The sequence below is a fragment of the Columba livia genome, chromosome 3 (genome assembly GCF_036013475.1).
Source record: "Columba livia isolate bColLiv1 breed racing homer chromosome 3, bColLiv1.pat.W.v2, whole genome shotgun sequence".
Lineage (NCBI taxonomy): Eukaryota > Metazoa > Chordata > Aves > Columbiformes > Columbidae > Columba > Columba livia.
This window is the reverse complement of record NC_088604.1, coordinates 1,447,143-1,469,421: the sequence shown is the minus strand read 5'-3', so window position 1 is coordinate 1,469,421 and position 22,279 is coordinate 1,447,143. Positions and strand designations below refer to the sequence as shown.

Sequence of the window (22,279 nt, the reverse complement as noted above, 5' to 3'; positions counted from 1 at the left end):
GGTTGTGCTGGAAAAAATGAGGCTCTGACCACCACATGAAGGCAGCGGCGGTTCCCTGCCCTGCTCCCGAGGGGTCACCTTGTCCCAGTTAGCCAGCGCAGAAAAACCCTTATCATGCCCTCCTTAATGAGGGACCGGGGAGGTTTTGCTTATCACCAAAGCGCAGCCGCGGTGGCAGAGCTGCAATCGCTGCTGCTCGCCGTTCTGCGGATGAGACGCGTAACCTATGTGGATCCTGATCCCCTCTGCTCCCCGCGGGGCAGCTGAGCAAATTTGGGGTGCAAACAACACCCTCCGCCTTGCAAAACAGGGAGTGACGTTGGGGTTGGATCTTGGGGACAATTTCTTCCCCAAAGGGCTGTGGGGCATTGGAACAGGCTGCCCAGGGCAGTGCTGGAGTCACCAGCCCTGGGAAGGTTTAAAAGACACATAGATGAGGTTCTTAGGGACATGGTGCAGTACTGGGGTGGGTTATGATTGGACTTGATGATCTCGAGGGTCTTTTCCAACCAAATTGATTCTGTGATTCTCTTCTTGCTCATGGCAATGCGATGCAGCAAGACCGTCGCCTCACCAGCTGCTGGATACCCCCAAACCCACCAGCACGTTTTCCCTATTCCCCCCTTTTCCCGCTGCGAAGGCTGCAGCTTCAGGGGACCCTCCCCAGCGTGAGGACCCCCCAAAAGAGAAGCGTCTTCTCCCCAAAACCCCCTAAAGCATCTTCTTCCCAACACCACCATCCCTAGAGGATGCAGGACCCCGGGTTCAAATCATGTCCGCATCCCTGGGCTCAGCCCATCTCCTCCCCCCAGACCAGGCAGAGCCCAAGGGCCGGGCTGTTATTCATTATCCTTCCACAAGCTCCTTGTTGACCCTCAGGGCAGGAACCAGCTCCACCAGCCTTGGTGTGGCCAGGACCTGGTGCAGGAGCAGCTGGAGTCCCGCTCATCCCACAGAGAGCCCGCACAATGGTAAGGAAAAGCCAAAAGAGGGGAAATGCTCATTTTTTTGGGGTGGGAATGGTGGTCCAGGCAACGTGGAGTGCTTGGGGCTGGTGGGGATGACAGGGCTTTATAATCACCTTCCATACGGATTCAATAACGGTGCGGCCGTGATCATAGAATCACAGGATAGTTTTGGTTGGAAAGGACCTTCGAAGCTTGTCCAGTCCAACCCCAGTGAGAAATATGATGAGAAATAGGAAAGGGGGTTCAGAAAAGAGAGAGGGATGGGAAAACAACAGATTCCCTGGATAAATGAGTGTTTTCTAACACATGGGTTTTCAGTTTCTGGTGGTTTTTTTTTCCATTTTCCCTGGCTCCCAGCCCAGCCCTGGGTTTATCCTATGGGGGGGGAAGCTGCAAAGCAGCCCCAGCCTCATGTCTCCCCTGTCTCCAGGGCTCCCTGCTGCTATCTGGGCTACATCTCCCATAGCTTCTTGATGGCCCTGCTCATAGGCAGAGTCACCAAGGGCCACCCACTGTCCCTGCCCTGCCTGGAGGTGGTGGGAGGGGGTGGCGTGTTGGGACGATGCTGCAGACACCCCTGGAGAAGTTGGGGGCGTCTACTTCTTGGGTGGGAATTGAAGCCGTCAGAAATGGGGAGAAGAATTTTGAGGGTGGGAAGGTGGAGGGTTTGGCGATGGAGAAGAGACTGCGGGAGGTGACAAGGGAACAAATCATCCCCTACAGCCAAGGTGGGACACGTTGGTGGGGTAGAACATTGGACCAGCCCCACCTGGGGCAAGGGGACTCACCGTCTTCTCTGGGGCTTGTTGCCCAAACCCACTGAAGAGAAGCTGCTAAATTAATGTGAACTGTGGTTCAGTTATCAAAGACGTACCCATCATTAACCAGCTGACATCATAAACACTTTCTGACCACCTGCAAAACGAGGGGATGCTCTTCAAGTTTCAGATCCTTCTGCGTGACAAGAGGAGACAGAAGATTGAGTGAGACATGTTTAGAAGCAGAGTGCTTAGTTTATATTTAACTAATAATTAATACAAGCATTGCAAGGAAAAAACTAAACAATTATAACGTCATAAACTATTTCTTAGTATAGATGTATGTCAAAATTTTCAAAAATTGTAATACTTATGTAATAATTATGTGAATATAAGCAACGCAAGAGCATCCAGTCTTTGGAGCACTTATGGAGGATGGTCCCTAGTATTCCCAGTGCTGATAAATAAGGAATGCTGCTTAACAGCATAATTGACTTTGCTGTTAAGTTTATTTCTCCGTTTCACCAGATCAGGTCCTCCCATGACCAGGGACAAAGTGTCCCCCCCCACTAGGACCCATCCAAACCACCCTGCCTTGGGTGAAGCCCTGCCTTGGGTGAAGCCCTGCCTTGGGTTAAGCCCTGCCTTGGGTTAAGCCCTGCCGGGAGATGTGATGGGGCTGGGTGTTTTGGGGACAGTGTCTCAGGGTGGATGGCTGAGGTTGGACGGAGGTCCCAACCCGGTCCCAGTCAGCCCCTCATGATGGGGCCATATGGGGACACTGGGACATGAAGCCACAAGGTACATTTGAGTGCTGAGAGGAGACCAGAGCAGAAGAGACAGAATCACAGAATGACAGGATGTCAGGGGTTAGAAAGGCCCTGGAAAGCTCATGCAGTGCAATCCCCCCATGGAGCAGGAACACCCAGATGAGGTTACACAGGAAGGTGTCCAGGCGGGTTGGAATGTCTGCACAGAAGGAGACTCCACAACCCCCTGGGCAGCCTGGGCCAGCCTCTGCCACCCTCACCCCCAACAAGTTGCTTCTCCTCTTGCAGTGGAACCTCCTGTGTTCCAGTTTGCACCCATTGCCCCTTGTCCTGTCACTGGTTGTCACCAGAAGAGCCTGGCTTCATCCTCCTGACACTCCCCCTTCCCATCTTGATCCCCAGGAATGAGTCCCCCCTCAGTCTCCTCTTGTCCAGCTCCAGAGCCCCAGCTCCCTCAGCCTTTCCTCCCACGGGAGATGCTTCACTCCCTTCAGCATCTTGGTGGCTGCGCTGGACTCTCTCCAGCAGTTCCCTGTCCTGCTGGAACTGAGGGGCCACAACTGGACATGATATTCCAGATGTGACGGTGCAAAGTGAGGGGACCCCAGCACACATCACACTGTGGGAGGATGGGATGGGCTGTGCTCAAGGGAGATGTCTCCAGCACACCAGGGCATCCTCCCACTTCGCCCCAGTGACTGCCAAGGGAGCCCAGAGTGACTTGCTCACATGGAGACACCTCCGCTTTGGGGACTCGAGGGCTTGAGACAATCCTCTGTGCACATAAATAATTAATCTTGTTGGAAATGTGGCTCTGGTGCAGTGTTCTTCGCAGCCACAGAATGGTGTGGAAAAGCAGGGGTGGCGCTTGCTTTCTTCTGCTTCAGCTCTTGGTTTTGGTCCAGGTTCACGGCCAAGGAGGAGTCAAGTTCCAGAACTGGGCCAAGACCTATGGCTCTTCTCCAGAGCTGTACTTTCAGCCCACCTCGGTGGAGGAGATCCGGGAGGTAAGGGGGGTCCTTCCAGGAGGCAACTCGTGAGAAATGAAGAGGAGGAAAGGCCCAGAAGGGCTGTGGTGCTCCACCATGTTCAGTCAGAGAGGTCACAGATGGTGACAGCACGAGTCCTTCCCGCAGCCCCAGGAGATGGCCCGTCCTACCAAACTGCAGGTGTGCGCCAGCAGATGAGCCAAACACCTGAAAGAGGCAGAAAACGAGTGCGCCTGGCCCCAGTTGGACCCTGTTCCTTGGGCATCAGCGTCTGGTGTCCTTCTGGGGTCTTCTGCCCACCCTGGCTGCCACACTGAGGGGTGGGAGCCCGTGTCACTTTTGTCACCCCAGAGGTGCTTCTGTCACCCTGGGCTGTCTCAAGTGGGCATCATCTCTTTTGGGGTCGTAGAATGACTTGCGTTGGAAGGAACCTTTAAAGGTCACCTAGTCTAACCCCCAAGGATGATCTCAAGGGCTGTCTTAGGTGTCTGGGCTCCAGGGTGGTTTAACCCCAGATGTTGGGTTACGCAAGTGAAGGTGGAGTCAGTGGTGGGTAAGATTTTATCTTGGGATGTCTCACAGCACCTCATCCTTATCACACAGCGTTGGGGGAGAGGGTTGGACACTCAGGGCCGCCCGTTGTCTCCACAGATCTTGGATATGGCCAGACAGCGGCACAAGAGGGTGAAGGTGGTGGGGGGTGGTCACTCTCCATCGGACATCGCCTGCACCGATGACTTCATGATCCAGATGGGGAAGATGAACAGGGTCCTCAAGGTGAGACCAGCTCCTGGGTGGTGCCACGGTAGCCCTGAAACGTGGTGGCACCCTGTTTGTGTGACCACCGAGTGCATGGACACCAGCGCTGCCATAACTAGGGTGAGAGGTGAAGGGTGGAGGGTCTTTCCTCTCCTCACAGCCTGGAGTTCTCCCAAACCAGACCCTGAAATGCTGGTGCACGACTAGGGAACGGGCATCTTCCCAGCGTAAAATCATCCCTTGTGCCCTGGAAGCATTTGGAGCAGCGATACAAATGTAAAGAAGTGATGTCTTCCCAACGTGTGTCCAGTGAGGGCTTAACCTTGGCACATTGTCCTCATCACAGTAGGGTCTGGGTGGGGTGAAGGTGCCTGGCAGGGTCACCGTCACATCTCACTTGATGTGAGCTTGCGAGGTGCCTTGGGCAAAGACCTGGCCGGATGTTCCTAGAGTCATAGAGCTGCAGAATCGCCACATCCCAGGTTGGAATGGACCACAAGGTTCCCCTGGTCCAACCTTTCCTGGCAAAGCCCAGTCTAGCCAAGCTGGCCCAGCACCCCATCCAGCTGAATCTTCAACGTGTCCAATGTTGGGGAACCCACCACTTCCCTGGGGAGATTATTCCGATGGCTGATCGTTCTCATCAGGAAAAATTTCTCTCTTGTGTTCAATCAAAATCTCCCCAGGAGTAATTTGTACCTGTTGCCCCTTGGCTTTTCCATGGGTCTCCTTGTTCATGGTCCATGGTTTGTTCCTGTGTCAGGTGGGAAATGTCCCCATGAGCAATTGCTCCATTTGTTGATGTTGGGAAGGAAATGGCTCAGGAGGGCAGAGCAGACAAGTTTGCTGAAGGTGGAGCATTGACCAACACCTGGGGGAAGTTATGGGAGAGGTTAAAGACCCCTGAGACCGGGGAGAGCAGAGGGGAGTGGGGGCTGGACCAAGGACAGAATCCAGTGGCACCAGTGGGTTGGATGAAGTTTGGGTTGGGTGAAGGTCTGAGATGGGTGGCAGCTCAGGACGGAGCAAGTCCCTCATGGTACGTGGCTCTCCAATATAGACATTATCAACTGTGTTGGTGGGAGCAGAGATGTCTTCCATGGGGTGTTTCTTCTCTGAGCTGTGTGACCTTCACCCATCCCATCCCATCCCATCCCATCCCATCCCATCCCATCCCATCCCATCCCATCCCATCCCATCCTTTGCAGGTGGACAAGGAGAAGCAGCAAGTGACGGTGGAAGGTGGGATTTTCCTCTCAGATCTGAACGTCGAGCTGAACAAGCATGGGCTGGCCCTGGCCAAGTGAGTGAGACAAATGCATGGTGCCGTCCCTGTGCGTCCTCCAAGGTGTCCATCCTTGCCCCAGGCCAAGTGCTGAGACATGGCAAGCCAGGGATGTTTGAAGAGCTTTTGCTGCAGAATAGGGGTGTTTACTTCAGGATCTGTTTTTCCATCGGGGCCCTGCAAACCACAGGTCAACCCCTCTATGGTGGAGCAGCTGATCCTGCCTTGGAGCAGGAGGCTGGGCAAGGGGAACCTTCATCCCCACCAGCTCTGTGTTCTCACTGCACCCATCAGGCTGGTCCTTTCCATGTCACAAAGGAAAACTCTACATTCCCTGTCCCTTGGAAGATGAGAGCAGCTCTCCTAGGGTTGCCTCATGTGGGGAAGAGTTTGACAGGCTGCTCCAGGCAATGGGGCTGAAGGTTGACAAAATCAGGTAGAAATGAGTTTTTGATGGCGAAGCGCAATTAGCCATTGGAATATCTCAGCAGGAGGTGTGAGAGAGTCTTTGCATCGCTTTGGCATGTCTGCTGTCCCCAGAAGAGCGGGTGAAGGTGATGGGCTGGGGGTCCAGGGCAGCCTGGGGCAGAAGATGAGATGCTCCAACACGTGGTTCTCCCTGGCAGAGGGTGTCTTGCCAGGGACTTGGAGAGAGCCAGATTCAGATGGCGCTTTGCAGAGGAAATAGCCATGGGCAGCACTTCTCACGCTCAATCTCTTTCATTTGCTGACCTCAGGGAAGAAATTGCTCCTTAATTACCATCTAACTCAATATCTGTGTTGCTCTGTCAATGAAAGTGATGAGTTTGTCAGAGGGCTCAGAGAAAGAAGCTCCACCTGGGCAGGACTCGCTTATGGAGGAGGAACCCACCAAGGCTTGCGATGGTCATAAACCCCACGTTTGGTTCAGGAGGTCCCTGCTCTCCAGCTGTTGGAAGCTGGAGGAGTATTTGGGGAAAATGACAGGAACAACACAGAGTTTTTTTTAACCTTCTACCATCCCCACGTACCCAGCTTGACCATGGTGGGAGGGATGGATGGTCTGCAGCCCTTATGCTTGTGGGTGCTGCTTCCAGCTTTGCTCTACAATGGTGGTTCTGGGCTAAACCCGGTTTCCTCACCCCTTGCTCTGAATGCAAATGATTGGGATGTCTGCACCCCAACAAGCCACCCCATGCCCATGGGGAGAGATGGGCACTTGTGAGATGGGACACGGCTGAGCTGACCATGGTGACCTATTGTCACCAGCTGCGCCTTCCTCCCCATAGACCATAGCAGCATCTTGAAAGATACATGCTATGGAGACAAGCGCGTGTGGCCAACGAACCCACCCATTGCTGCAGGTTTTGGGGAAGGGTGGAAAACCCTGCTGATTGGGTCAGGGCATCATGTCCTGGGGGTTTCCATGCAGGGTCTGCACACAGTGTAGTGCCTGGCAGGGTGGGCTGTGTCCCACACGCTGTGGTCCTCACTCGGTCCCTTCACCTACCCCCAGTTTAGGAGCCGTTTCTGAGGTGGCAGCAGCTGGTGTGATCGGGACAGGGACGCACAACACTGGCATCAAGCACGGCATCCTCCCCACGCAGGTGAGACAGCAGTCGGTGCACGGACATTGTCAGCGTCTTGAGGGTTTTGGGGAGATGTCCAGTCACTTGGTCTGGTGTGCCCAGCCCAGGGGTGAGGGGGAAGAGCACTGCAAGCAGGACGGGTCTGTCCTCCAGGGATGGGGCTGCTGGGGACATCCTCAGGTCCGCCAGGCACAGTGGGACCTCCTCACCTGCAGCCAAAATGTGACCCAGCTGGGAACTCCTCTGTCCCTGTGCTTTATGGTCTTGTGGTCTGATGAATAAGCTCTGTGTTAAGAGAAAGCAGTTCATGTGTTGAATCACAGAATCGTTGACCCACAGGATGGTCTGGATGGAAGGGGACCATGAAATCTCCCCCACTGTCACCCCTGCCATGACAGGGACATCTGCACCAGCTCAGGTTGCTCAGAGCCCCGTCCAGCCTGGCCTGGGATGTCTCCAGGGATGGTTCAGCCACCACCTCTCTGGCCAACCTGGGCCAGGCTCTCACCACCCTCAGCACAAACCATTTCTGCATCATGTCCAGCCTGAATCTCCCTCCTTTAGTTTAAAACCATTACCCTGTAATTTTTAGTTTAAAACCATTATCATGGCTGGCTCATGTCCCAACACCCAAAGCCTATACCAACCCTGACACCTCTCCTCTGGGCAGGTGGTGGCCCTCACGCTGCTGACAGCCTCGGGGGAGATGCTGGAGTGCTCCGAGTCCATCAACGCCGACATCTTCCAGGCTGCCCGCCTGCACCTCGGCTGCCTGGGCGTCGTGCTCACCGTCACCTTCCAGTGCGTGCCCCAGTTCCACCTGCACGAGGTGGCCTTCCCCTCCACGCTCACCGAGGTACGACGTGGGCGATGCTTCCCAAGCATCCGCGCGATAAGCAAAGTTCTTGGCAAGGCGATGTGGTTGGGAGGGAGATGGGAAGTGGCCGTGCTCTGGTAGAAAATCCCACAGGCGTGTGTAGGTTGTACTCCTTGTACATCTTCATAGAATCATAGGATCATTTTGGTTGGAAAAGACCTTCAAGATCATCGAGTTCATCCATAACCCAGCATTGTCCCATGTCCCTGAGAACCTCATGTCCATCTGTCCAACCCCCAGGGCTGGTGACTCCAGCACTGCCCTGGGCAGCCTGTTCCAATGCCCCACAGCCCTTTGGGGAAGAAATTGTTCCCACATCCAACCTCAACCTCCCCTGGCGCAACTTGAGGCCGTTTTTCTCTCACCCTGTGATGTTCCTTAAGCTGGAAATTTCTCCAGGGTGAGAAAGGAGAGGAAGGAAAAGCCACGTTTCTTAGCAAATGCCACTTCAACTTCCTGTGGGTTGGAACCGCATCTTCTGGGAGCAGAGAGATGCAGGTAGTGGGGTGGGAAGAGAGGAACTCATAAGTTGGCTTGGGGGATGTTGCAGACCTGAGATCCAGGGGGCAGGTGGCTCCTGCTCCAGAGGGACTTCCCAGTTGGGCTGGAGGTGGCCGGTGGGAGCTGCGTGTCACCGATGGGACCAAGGCAGGGGAGAAGAGGGTGAAAATACTTAAAATCAGAGAACAGTTGGTTTGCAGGATTGTTAGAAGCTCTTCTTGCGCAGCAGAACCAAGTAAAACCTCAGCAAACAGGCAACTTATAGAACCACAGGATGGTTTAGGTTGAAGGGACTGTTAAAACCCCTCCAGTGCCAGCCCTGCCATGAGCAGGGACATCTGCACCAGCTCAGGTTGCTCAGAGCCCCGTCCAGCCTGGCCTGGGATGTCTCCAGGGATGGTTCATCTACCACCTCTCTGGCCAACCTGGGCCAGGCTCTCACCACATCCTCAGTGTGAAAAGTTTCTTTGGCATGTTCAGCCTGAAGAGCTTCTCCTGCTCTTCTGGAGTTCACCTCCCATTCAGGTTTGGGGCTGGCAAGGTGGTTGCTCTCTTGGGGAACAGCCAGTGCCATCTTTAGGGAAAAGTCTGGACAACGAGACCTTTGTCATTGTCCCCACATCCTGCAGCATCATCCTCACTTCTCAGCATCAATTGCCTCCTGCCTGACTCAGCTCAGAGATGACAGCGATGGGACCGTTTTCCTCCAGCCGTCGCTATCCCTTGTGTACAGCCCTGGGGGTCTGCAGCTGTTGCCCACCCCATGGTGGGGTGGGATGGGATGGGATGGGATGGGATGGGATGGGATGGGATGGGATGGGATGGGATGGGCAGCAGTGGGAGCTGCTTGGGGTTGCGATGCCAGCGGTGCCACCAGAGCCAGGATGGGGGTTTGCCCGGAGCCATAGGCTCCATCCCCCCTGGAGCTCCAGGCTGTGTGGGACTGAGCATGAAGGCTCCAGTGCAATCGAATTAGCGATGCTGAAGGAGCCCGCGGGGCATCAGCACTGCCGCCCTCAGGGCTTGAGCTGCTTTGCCCACAGACAACCCCATCGGGAGGTGGACCAGCCCGCGCCTCTGCTCTGTTTAACCCGGTGTTGGCAGATCTGGTGACCCCAGCCATGCATGACTAAGCTTAACGTGGATTTAGTGTTCCAGCCGGAGAAAATTGCCCTTGCTGGAAATCTCGGGCTGATGTGCTGCCTGGACCGAGCGAGGAGAGGGAGAAGAGCGTGTGCGCTGAGCCAGCATCCCCGCGGGCAGCAGCGTGTCCCCGGGGAGAGCGGCAGTGTCCCGCGGGCACCCAGGATGTGCCACCTCCCATCGTGTCCTCTCCTGCTGCTCGGTGAGCGGGAAGCTCGGTGTTTACTCCAGTGACAGACAAGCCACTTAAAATAGCCCATGAACTTCTTGTGCTTCTGAAAATAAGTTGGGCCTTTCTTGTGCATGAGGTCTGGGTGTTTTTTGGGATGGGACTCCGCACCTCCATCATTAGCTTGGAGAGGAGAAGCTCTGGGGAGACCTTATTGTGGCCTTTCTGGACTTAAAAGGGGCCCATAAGAAAGATGGGGACAGACTTTTGAGCAGGGCCTGTTGCCATAGGGCAAGGGGTGATGGTTTAAAACAATAAAACAGAGATTCAGGCTGGATATAATGAAATTGTTTGTGCTGAGGGTGATGAGAGCCTGGCCCAGGTTGGCCAGAGAGGTGGTAGATGAACCATCCCTGGAGACATCCCAGGCCAGGCTGGACGGGGCTCTGAGCAGCCTGAGCTGGGGCAGATGTCCCTGCTCATGGCAGGGGAAAATGGGGGAGCTTTAACAGTCCCTTCAACCCAAACCATCCTGTGGTTCTATGATCTCCCAATGTGAAGTTGGGTTGAACTTTTTTTGAGCTGAACTTGGGACAGACCGTGCTGAGGATGAGGAGGAGAGTGACAGGTGAGACATTTCAAGGGCCAGACTGAACAAACCCCTTATTGGGATCCAACCACAGAGCTGTGACTGGAAACTCTCTTTAAACCAACTGCCACATCTCTACTGGTTCTCTGTCTCCGTCTCACTGAAGGTCCCTGTCACCCTGGCCAAGGTGCACGGTGCTGGTGACCGGCCCATCTGGGACGTGCTCAAGGGCATTGGGTTTCTGACCTGCTGTCTCATAGATGGGAATCTTACATAGCTCTGAACACTTCATATGGCTGTCTCCTCCCCAGCAAGTTCTTCTGATGTCCCACCATCTGTCCTTTCTTTGCTGTCCCCTCTTTGTGGCCATGTCCTCCCTGAAGACCACGTCTTGCTGTAGCCCATGACAGGGCACTAGATTGGCCATGGGAGCATGAGAATTTCAGGACAGGGCTGAGGCACCTGAGACGGTGGCCTGGGGTGCTGGTACATGGATGCTCCATACTGGTCAGTAGTTACCTACAGATGAGTTTTCCATCCCCGGCACGAACCAGCATGAAACAGGCTGATTTCCCTTAAAAGAGGCACAAAATGTGCTGTTTGGGGGCTGTGCATCTCCTGGGCTTTATGAGCTTCATTCTCCACGTGCCTGTGGCCAGCGGTGGGTGTGATCCAGTTCCCTCAGGACGCCTTTTGAAGGCCCCATGAGCATTTCTACAGAGCGATTCGCAGGGATTATTTTCTCCTGGGAACACATCAAAACCAAATTTCCCCGTCTCTGCCACCATACAAACTTCTTCCAACCACTGCGTGCAATTCCTCGGAGCCCTCCCACGCTCACGGTGGTGGGAAGGCAGATGGAATGAGCTGTTCCATCGGATGCTCAGCCCCTCCATGGCACGGCTGCCGTATCGAGATGTCACCTCTGCCTTGAGCTGAGCGACCATCCAGCTCATCCCGTCTGGCATCAGATCATCGCGGAGGCTGAAGCCCATAGAGATGCCACCTGCAAGTTGGAAGACCTGGTGACCTTTTAAATGTTATGTGGACACACTGTGTCAGATTTCTGGTTGGGGAAACTGAGGCAGAAAGTCCATCAAGAAGAGGAATTGGTGACAGTGGAAAAGAACATCTCCTGCTTCGACCACTCATCATCTTTGTCCCGGTGTGTTCTGACGTCCTCGCTGGTGCATCCTCAGCTGCATCCTCACCCACTGTCTCATTGAGTCTCACAGGTCCAGTTCCAGCCCTGGCTAACGACCGCATGAGCCTTCATTAAGTTCGGCTCATGAAAAATAAATAGACAAAAGCAGCAAAATCTGTTGCAGGATTGATCAGAGCTGCAGCGCTAGGAAAGCTCTGAGAAACACCGCCCTTAATTTTTTAAGGACTGAATTATTCAGCGTCCCGTTGGGGTGACTCGAACGCCACCACCAACGTGAATTTAACGCACTTGTGCGGTATCTTTTCCATAATCCCCAATGCAAAGCTGACCGAGGTGGACAGAGGGGTCCATGTGTGTCACCCGTGTCCCTCGGTGTGTCCCCCCTGCTGTCACCCCTACCAGCTGCACCAGAGCTGCCAAGAGCTGGAGCATCTCAGCGCCTGATTTTTCCTGGGTGGTGCGAAGGGAATAAGGGAAGCCTGAGCTATTTCTCGATCCTGCAGTGAGGTCGCTACCAGTGCTTCCAGTTTCAGAGGTGATGACTTTGTGTTTAATGGCTCGGGAGCATCTTTTGTGAAATGCCAGTTTGTTTACTGAGCTGAGACTTCCCCGGTGCCCTGCAGCAGGGATTTCCCTGCTTTAAATGCATTTAAATGTTTTAAAATATGGTGAGAACCTGCCAACTCCTTCCAGCTTGGTCCTCACCCCCCATCAGGCTGCTCGGACCTTCGCTGTGTCCTCCAGCACCTTCCCGCAGTGTTGTTTTACACTTCTTAATCTGCCTTTTAGCTAGGAAAGTTAAGCTCATGTTCAGCATAACCCCGCTTTCCTGAGCAGGGCAGGTAGCTTAGGCTGAGCTTTACTCAGCATTATTTGCCCAGGCTTTACCCCCGGCAAAGCTCAGCCCGTCTCTCCGCGTCCCTCGGGGCTGTTAGCAGGGTGAAATGCGCTCTATAAATATTAATGCCATTATCAATTTCTCAGCCCTCGCTGCTCCTCGCCTGCTTCCAGATCTCCGGCTTTCATGTCGAGCGGCCCAGCCGAGCGGAAGAGAATAATGGCAAGGGAGCAGGTTGCTTGAAATATTTAAGCCTGAGTTATCTAAGACGTTGCAAATAATATATGTGTCAGCGGAGCCGGGCTTGGATTTGTGGTTATGTAAGATGCGCAGGCTTTCTTTTCTGGCCTCGTGATTGTCTTTATCAGTGGGATGAAGTCGGCTGCTCTGGCTGCTGGCGGTGGCTGGGAACGAGAAATGGGACCGAGAGGGTTTGTTGCACAGCTCAGGTCACCAGAGACACCCACAGAGCATCCCGGGTGGTGGCAGCGATGGAGCCAATGTCCCTGGCCCCAGAGCTGCTGGGAGGATGATGGGGATGGGGATGAGGATGAGGACGAGGACAGGGATGGGGATGGGATGAGGACAAAAATGAGGATGAGGACGAGGATGTGGATAAGGATGGGGATGTGGATAAGGATGGGGATGGGGATGAGAATGGGGATGGGGATGGGGATGAGGATGGGGATGAGGATGGGGATGGGGATGGGGATGAGGATGGGGATGAGGATGGGGATGAGGATGGGGATGGGGTGAGGACGAGTATGAGGACGAGGATGAGGACGAGGACGGGGACGAGGACGGGGACGAGGACGGGGACGAGGACGGGGACGAGGACGGGTCAGGCTCAGATATGATTCTTCTTCCCCTGAATACAATAGTTTGGGTTGAAGAGACCATTAAATCTCCCCCACTGCCACCCCTGCCATGAGCAGGATTTAATCCCAGCCTTTCAAGAGGCAGATCGTAGCCTGTAGGACTCCTCTGAGCCTGTATTGGGGTTATTCTGTAAAAACCAAGAGAATCTTCAGCATAAAATGAAGAAAAGCTGCGGTCACGGGTCACCCAGCAGGTCATTGTAAATGGAGGCGCAAAGGGAGCGGCAGAGGGAGAGAAAATCATGGAAGAGCTTGCAGCGCAAATATAAACCAGCATCAGCCGTTTCACAGCACAAGCTGAACACTCGGTGCAGCACATCCTGGGTGAACACGGGAGAACTGAGACACCCATGGCGGCGCAATTCTCCAAGAGTCCCAAGAGTTTATCAGGTTTAATCAGACTAACGGTTCTACAAGAAAACCAAGCCCAACCATTTGCAGCAGAGGTGCAGAGAGACTCAAACCTCCACATTAGAAAGAAGTCTTCCCCAAAGTTACTGTCCATAAAGACAGTATCAATTCATTAATCAGGCTAAAATCAGACAGCAGGTTATTTAGACAAACTACAGTCATTCAAGCATCAATGGCATAAGAAGAAGAAGCATGAGCACAAAAAGTGTGTCGCAAAAGAAACTGAAATTTATCTAAGTTTATACAACCTCTTAGCTTCGGATTTGCAGATTTTCATCCACCACCTCTCTGGGCAACCTGGGCCAGGCTCTCACCACCCTCAGCACAAACAATTCCATTATATCCAGCCTGAATCTCCCTCTTTTAGTTTAAAACCATCACCCCTTGACCTATTGCAACAGCCCCTGCTGTCCCCACCAATGCATCAATCAGTATGTAATAAGACAATGATTTTCTCATGCACGAAGGTCTCCGATCTGCCTTTGAACCCGTGGAAACTTTGAGCCGTCTGCAGACTTGCACAGCTTAGTGATTTGGTGGGTGAAGAAGAGCTTCTTTTGGTCTGAGCCTACCATTTCCTAAGCATAACCCGAATGCTGTCCCTTTGGGGGTGTCTCGGGCACCTGGGGTGGATCCCTCAACCCCAGCTCCTCCAAAACCACCCAAACCCCCTCACCAGTGCTGGGCTTCATCTCATCCCTCCTGGCCAGAATTGTTTGGTTTGGCCTCAGTGCATGGAAGCAACTCTTGAACTGGTGCTCAGACATCGTTCCCTGATGTAGTGGAATCCTGGCACGGGCAGCACACAGGCAAAAAAGGAGGCTAAATAACCATTTCCTCACCCAAAATGCTCCCTCCCCACACTCCCTGGCTCCCCTTTGTTGCTCTGATGGATGCATGCAAGTGACTTCTTGTGCTCCATCCTCCACACCTGCCCCTTGTCCCATCCTTGTCCTTTCCCCGAGGAACATCTGGAGCATCCAAAGCTGCATTGTGGCAGGCGGGGTGCCCGACCCTCAGCTCGGCAAGTTCTTGAGTGTGTTTGCAAACAACAAAAGCAAGCAAGCAGCTTCTTTTGACCTGGCTGTCATGAAGCAAAACGATTTATCCTGGACTCCTGAGAGGGAAGCAAAGATGAGCAAAACCCCCAGGTCTCTGCATGCTCTCATGGAGCACGTTGGCCACGTTAGAGCACCGAGGTTCTCTGGCTCCCGCTTGGGCACTCAGCCAGCAGACAATGTCCCCAAGGACTCCCGGAGCCGCCTCGCTCGCTGCCTTCTAATTATCCTACAAAGTCACAGGGCTTATTGTCTCCAGAGCCACATCCCTCCTCTATCACGGGGATCAAAAGCGCACATTGAAAAGGTCGCCCCGCTGGCAATTTGCTTCTGCGCTCAAACGCTGCAGCTGGAAGACAAACAGACGTGGGCAGGATCACCTTGGGAAAGCTGTGTCCGCCTTTTCCCCGCTTGTTTTATCTGCTCAATGCGTTTGTTCCGAAACCAAACGGCTGAAGACGCAGGGTCGTAGCTTTTGCTCTGCTTCTACTTGTGCAATCGTTAACTGTTCCTGACACAAGAGCTTCCCTGGCCAGAAAATAGGCTGTTTTGGGGCCATCTCAGAGAAATTCTGTGGCCTTTTGGGAGGTGTGAAGATGAAGACAACATTATCATTAATTCTCACCAGTTACAGGAATATACTATTTATCTTCCCATCCTCCGTGATTTAATGGGACCATGGCAGTACAAAAGACCCTCAGCTTATGGGAGTGTCATAGCAAGATCCTTGGTGCTAAAGCAGCCCAGCGTGGTCATTAGTAGCTCATTAAGACAAATAACTCACAGGAGCCAGTGGGAAAGGAACAGCGGCACAACTGAGGTTGCAACGACCTTCCTGGGGTTGTATCCATGGGTCATTGCACCTTCTCCTGGGTCAGGAAAGCTCCTGGAAGAAAAGCTGCTGGGGTTTGAAGCCTACAAAGCTGTGGGAGATGTCTGCAAAGCTGTGGGAGATGTCTGCAAAGCTGTGGGAGATGTCTACAATGATGTGGTGCCCACAGCTCCTCAAATGGGCTGGTGAGCAAAGGCTGCTTCCTCCAGACACACTCACAGCACAGACACAGAATCATAGAATCCCAGAATGTCAGGGGTTGAAGGGCCCTGGAAAGCTCATCTAATGCAATCCCCCCATGGAGCAGGAACACCCAGATGAGGTTACACAGGAAGGTGTCCAGGCGGGTTGGAATGTCTGCACAGGAGACTCCACAACCTCCCTGGGCAGCCTGGGCCAGGCTCTGCCACCCTCACCCCCAACAAGTTGCTTCTCCTCTTGCAGTGGAACCTCCTGTGTTCCAGTTTGCACCCATTGCCCCTTGTCCTGTCCCTGGTTGTCACCAGAAGAGCCTGGCTCCATCCTCCTGACACTCCCCCTTTCCATCTTGATCCCCAGGAATGAGTCACCCCTCGGTCTCCTCTTGTCCAGCTCCAGAGCCCCAGCTCCCTCAGCCTTTCCTCACACGGGAGATGCTCCACTCCCTCCAGCATCTTGGTGGCTGCGCTGGACTCTCTCCAGCAGTTCCCTGTCCTGCTGGAACTGAGGGGCCACAACTGGACACAAGATTCCAGGTGTGGTCTCCCCAGGGCAGAGTAGAGGGGCAGGAGAACCTCTCTGGACCAGAGAGCAGTGCCTGTGGTCTCTGTTAGCCCCTTCATGCATGGCTGGTCTGTGTTGACTCCTTGCCAACCCAGTGCTTTCTGGGTCACTGCAGACAGGCTCTTTGGACCTGCCCTGGCACCCCCAGAGTCCCCAAGGTGCCTCCAGCCCCTGCTCCTGGGATGGGAAAAATCACCAACCTTGTTCCTCTTGTTGTTGCAGGTCCTTGATCACCTTGGGGACCACCTGAAAAGATCCCAGTATTTCCGATTCCTGTGGTTCCCTCACAGCGAGAACGTCAGCGTCATCTACCAGGACCCCACCAACAAGGCAGGTCCTGCAGGCTCCATGCGAGAAGGGCTGTGCACAAAGCCAGGCGCCCTCCCAGGCCCAATGGCCTAGGCTGGGCTTGCAGTGCAAGCGCCGCTGGGGCGTCTGATCAGGGAAAGCACATTTTTTGGGGACATGAATGCAACTGGGGGTGTCCAAGCTTTCAGCATCCTCATGGCAAAGCCTGGTCTCTTCCTGGGATGTAGCCCTTTTTCATCACAGAAGTCTGGGGACTCCTGGGGTGCCCTTATCCCTGCTCCCACTTTGCTCCTGGTCCAGGCACGTGCTCCCATTTCTGCACCCACTGGCAAGAAAGCTGCAAACCCTGCTGCTCCCTAACCACCATCATCTTCCTCTGCTTGGCTTTGCAGCCCCCCTCTTCCTCCGCTAGCTGGCTGTGGGATTACGCTGTTGGCTACTATCTGCTGGAGTTTCTGCTCTGGATCAGGTAGGAGCAAGAGCTGGGCAGCGATAGGGGACAAGGGCTGGACTCATCCATCTCTGTTTTCTGCATCTCTGCCCTGAAACCTGTGCTGTTTCACAGCATGTCCTAGTGAGGATGGCAAGGGAGGAACTGTGACACGCATCCTGGGGAAGAAGGAGACGCTTTTTCTGCTCCGAGTGAGCTCCTGTGCAGAGGAGCGGGTTTGGGCCGGGGTGCGTGTCTGGGGCTGCACTGCCCTCTTGTGTGCGCAGAGACGGAGCCGTGCTGGAGCAGCCTGAGGCTGCAGTGGCAGAGCGGCTCTTTAGAATAATACAGTAGTTTGTATTGGAAGGGACCATTAAATCTCCCCCAGCTCCTCCCTGCCATGAGCAGGGATGTCTGCACCAGCTCAGGCTGCTCAGAGCCCCGTCCAGCCTGGCCTGGGATGTCTCCAGGGATGGTTCATCCACCACCTCTCTGGCCAACCTGGGCCAGGCTCTCACCACCCTCAGCACAAACAATTTCTGTATCATGTCCAGCCTGAATCTCCCTCCTCTAGTTTAAAACCATCACCCCTTGCCCTATGGCAACAGGCCCTGCTCAAAAGTCTGTCCCCATCTTTCTTCTCGGCCCCCTTTAAGTCTGGAAAGGCCACAATAATGTCTCCCCAGAGCTTCTCTCCTCCAGACTTGCTCCATCACACCTCACACCGTTGGCAAACTTCTGGGGTCCGTTCTCACCTCCTGCTCTCCCCCTGCAGCACCTTTGTGCCCAGCTTGGTGTGCTGGATCAACCGCTTCTTCTTCTGGCTGCTCTTCAGCTCCCGGGTGGAGAACATTGCCATCAGCTACAAGATCTTCAACTACGAGTGTCGTTTCAAGCAGCACGTTCAAGACTGGGCCATCCCCATGTAAATGGCTCTGCAGACCCTCCCTGTCCATCCCCAGCCGGGCTCCCCACCCAAAGCACATCCCGTTCCCTGCCTGTGTCCTGTCACAGTGCAAAGCCTTGGAGAAAGGGACCTGGATAGGAGACAGCATTGTACCTGCATGGGGATGCTTCTGCATCTGTGTCACGGGGTACTACAGACTTGTTGGGTTGAAGGGACCTCTGTAGACCCCCCAGTCCAACCCACCTGCTAACATGGGGTCACCAGAGCAGATCACACAGGTGGGTCCAGGCGGGATGAATGTCTCAGAGCAGGAGACTCCACACCCGCTCTGGGCAGCCTGGGCCAGGCTCTGGCACCTCCCAGCAAACAAGTTTCTGCTCATGTTCACATGGAGCCTCCTGTGTTTCAGTCTGTGCCCGTTGCCCCTCACCCTGGCGTTGGGCACCACTGAACACAGTCTGGTCCATCCTCTGACACCCACCATGAGATAGTGATCCCATTGATCACATCCCAAAATCCAAGCCACACTGTATTTTGGTGCTTTGTGAGCCCAAAGCAATGTCAGGGATCCTGGGACACACCAAGCCATTCCCTGTATTAGCATGGGGCTGGGGATGGAGCTGTGGGGCTCTGGGTTCGAGCCTGAATGCAGCTGGTTGTGGGCATTAACTGGGGCTGGGTGCTTATTGTGGGCAGTGAGAAGACAAAGGAAGCCTTGCTGGAGCTGAAGGGCGCCTTGGAGAACAACCCCAAGATGGTGGCTCACTACCCCGTGGAGGTGCGCTTCGCTCGGGGGGACGACATCTGGCTGAGCCCCTGCTTCCGACGGGACAGCTGCTACATGAACATCATCATGTACCGGTGAGCGCGGCCCCATTCCGCTTCTGCGCCTCTTCTTCCTCCCTTCCTGCAGCTCCGGGAGCTGTGCTGAGACCCAGCAGCCAACGCGGCTCAAACACACCAACACCAGCTCTTGTCTGGGCTGCAGACATGGAATGAGCTCCGGCACCTTTCACCGAATCACAGAATCCCAGAGTGTCAGGGGGTGGAGGGCCCTGAAAAGCTCATCCAGTGCAATCCCCCCATGGAGCAGGAACACCCAGATGAGGTTACACAGGAAGGTGTCCAGGCGGGTTGGAATGTCTGCACAGAAGGAGACTCCACAACCCCCTGGGCAGCCTGGGCCAGGCTCTGCCACCCTCACCCCAAACAAGTTGCTTCTCCTCTTGCAGTGGAACCTCCTGTGTTCCAGTTTGCACCCATTGCCCCTTGTCCTGTCCCTGGTTGTCACCAGAAGAGCCTGGCTCCATCCTCCTGACACTGCCCCTTTCCATCTTGATCCCCAGGAATGAGTCCCCCCTCAGTCTCCTCTTGTCCAGCTCCAGAGCCCCAGCTTCCTCAGCCTTTCCTCACACGGGAGATGCTCCACTCCCTCCAGCATCTTGGTGGCTGTGCTGGACTCTCTCCAGCAGTTCCCTGTCCTGCTGGAACTGAGGGGCCACAACTGGACACGATATTCCAGGTGTGGTCTCCCTAGGGCAGAGCAGAGGGGCAGGAGAACCTCTCTCGACCTTCCCTGCCCACCCCTCTCGCACATTCGAGCCAGAAGGGCTGGGGTGTTCTTGGAGCACCCAGAGCCACCCACCCATCCTTCTCGAGGATGTTGCCCTAGGTTGGGGTCCACTGGCCCAGTGCTGCTGGGATACTTGTTCCCAGAGGGTCTCCATCACCCGGCGCTGCTCACACAGCCTGTGTGCAGTCCCTGTGGGTGTCCTGATCTCAGGGGATTTCCTGGGTGTGCAAATCCCCCCACAGCCCGTGCTGATGTCCCCCCTGCCTGTCCCCCACCCCAGGCCCTACGGAAAGAACGTCCCCCGCCTCAACTACTGGCTGACCTATGAGGGCATCATGAAGAAGCACGGTGGGAGACCACACTGGGCAAAGGTAGCAACGGCCCCGCTCCTCTGGGGGAGACGGTCTGTGGAACGGGGTCCCTTCCCCTTCCCGTTGCATTGGAGCGGGTGTGCGGTGGAGGGGGGTCAGACCAGAGCCCCACATCAGGCTGGCCGTGAGGGAGGTGGGTTCCTCAGGGAGTTGCTGCTCACAGAATCACAGAACCCCAGAATGTCAGGGGTTGGAAGGGCCCTGGAAAGCTCATCCAGTGCAATCCCCCCATGGAGCAGGAACACCCAGATGAGGTTACACAGGAAGGTGTCCAGGCGGGTTGGAATGTCTGCACAGAAGGAGACTCCACAACCTCCCTGGGCAGCCTGGGCCAGGCTCTGCCACCCTCACCCCCAACAAGTTGCTTCTCCTCTTGCAGTGGAACCTCCTGTGTTCCAGTTTGCACCCATTGCCCCTTGTCCTGTCCCTGGTTGTCACCAGAAGAGCCTGGCTCCATCCTTCTGACACTCCCACTTTCCATCTTGATCCCCAGGAATGAGTCCCCCCTCAGTCTCCTCTTGTCCAGCTCCAGAGCCCCAGCTCCCTCAGCCTTTCCTCCCACGGGAGATGCTCCACTCCCTTCAGCATCTTGGTGGCTGCGCTGGACTCTCTCCAGCAGTTCCCTGTCCTGCTGGAACTGAGGGGCCACAACTGGACACAATATTCCAGGTGTGGTCTCCCCAGGGCAGAGCAGAGGGGCAGGAGAACCTCTCTGACCTACTGACCACCCCCTTCTAACCCACCCCAGGTACCATTGGCCTTCCTGGCCACAAGGGCCCAGTGCTGGCTCATGGTCACCCTGCTGTCCCCAGGACCCGCAGGTCCCTTTCCCCTACACTGCTCTCTAATAGGTCCTTCCCCAACTTACACTGGAACCTGGGGTTGTTCCTGCCCAGATTCAAGACTCTACACTTGCCCTTGTTCTATTTCATTAAATTTTTCCCTGCTCCCCTGTTTGCTGCCCACCCTGGGCATTTCTAGAGGGGATGGAGGTGCCACCACATCTGCAGGGGCTGACCACAGCGGTGCTGGGTCCGGGGTCAGCGCCACCTTCCCCTGGACACTCTGTCTCCCGCAGGCGCACAGCTGCACCAGGAAGGACTTTGAGAAAATGTATCCGGCCTTCCCCAAATTCTGCTATGTCCGGGAGAAGCTGGACCCCACCGGGATGTTCCTGAACTCCTACCTGGAAAAGGTGTTTTACTGACGGGGGCGATGCAGGGGATGGAGGATGAAGCCATGCCCCCTGGTTCTTGTGACACCCCAATGCTCGTGGTCCACAGCGGTTGGCATGGGCCAGCCCCACAGCAGAGTGGCTCCCATCCCCGTCCCAACCGGGTTCTGTGGGGGCTGGATGTCTCTCCTGGAAACCAGCAGCTTGGGGAGCCAGGTCCCTGTCCCCCAACAGCCCCACGCGCCTCCTGTGCAAGCCAACATCCCAATAAAGAGCTTTCCTCAAGCAGAGCTCCTGCGGCCTGTGCTGCCAGCCCAGCGTGTGCCATGGAGGGGCCTGGGGACAGGGGTGGGGTGGGTGTCCCTGCAAGACCCGGGGCTGGGTGCCTCCCCAAACTCCTGGGTCCCTCCCGAACTCGCGGGTCCCTGGGGTATTCCTGGGTCCATGGGGCACTCCTGGGTCCTTCCTGAACTCGTGGGTCCCTGGGGCATTCCTGGTTCCCCTCCCCATTTCCAGGTTCCCCTCCCGAAGTCCTGGGTCCTTCTCGAAGCCCTAGGTCCTTCCTGAATGCCTGTGTCATACCTGGATGTCTGGATCCCTCCCGAACTCCTGGGTCCCTCCCCGAATGCCTGGATCACACCTGAAAACTCCTGGGTCCTTCTGAATTCCTGGGTCCACGGGGCACTCCTGGGTCCTTCCCGAACTCCAGGTTCCCCTCCCGAACTCCTGGGTCCTTCCCAAAGCCCTGGGTCCTTCCCAAACTCCTGGGTCATACCCGGATGCCTGGGTCCCTCCCCGAACTCCAGGATCACACCTGAAAACTCCTGGGTCCTTCCGAATGCCTGGGTCCCCGGGGCACTCCTGGGTCCTTCCCAGACTCCTGGGTCCCTTTGAGACATCTGAGTCCATCTTTGAAGGACATCCTTCATGTCTCCCATAGCATCCTCCAGTAATAAGCTTATGGACTCGTTACAGCTTTCCCATCTGTAGGTGGCACAATCAGAAAATGAACAAGTTTAAACCCCAGAACTGAGAAGTCACCCGTGTTCACTTTAGGAAGTGAACGTTGCCTCGGTTCTCCCAGTTCCTGATGGCAAATGTTCCGGCAAATGCTGCTCCACCTTCAGCCCAACCCCTACGATGGGTTTACTAAGAGGGTTCTCCAGGCTGCCCAGGAGAGATGGACAGCGGGTTG

The 22,279-nt window shown here is 55.1% G+C and overlaps 1 protein-coding gene across 1 annotated transcript; it reads left to right on the top strand.

Annotated features, from left to right (window-relative positions):
• Positions 1 to 841: 841 nt before the first annotated feature.
• LOC102086252 (L-gulonolactone oxidase-like) lies at positions 842 to 21,374 on the top strand. The gene is made up of 12 exons (XM_021279865.2): positions 842 to 971; positions 3,402 to 3,503; positions 4,137 to 4,262; positions 5,453 to 5,547; positions 7,025 to 7,115; positions 7,768 to 7,953; positions 16,543 to 16,650; positions 17,022 to 17,098; positions 17,835 to 17,984; positions 18,663 to 18,827; positions 19,820 to 19,910; positions 20,989 to 21,374. The coding sequence occupies exons 1-12, from the start codon at positions 969 to 971 to the stop codon at positions 21,115 to 21,117; spliced, it is 1,323 nt and encodes a 440-aa protein (XP_021135540.2). The 5' UTR covers positions 842 to 968; the 3' UTR covers positions 21,118 to 21,374.
• The last annotated feature ends 905 nt before the right edge of the window (positions 21,375 to 22,279 follow it).

Excerpts from the sequence above, each read along its gene's own strand:
- LOC102086252 (XM_021279865.2), top strand. Across the intron at positions 3,504-4,136 it reads CGGTGGAGGAGATCCGGGAG|ATCTTGGATATGGCCAGACA; the intron begins GTAAGGGGGGTC and ends TTGTCTCCACAG. Across the intron at positions 18,828-19,819 it reads ATGAACATCATCATGTACCG|GCCCTACGGAAAGAACGTCC; the intron begins GTGAGCGCGGCC and ends CCCCCACCCCAG.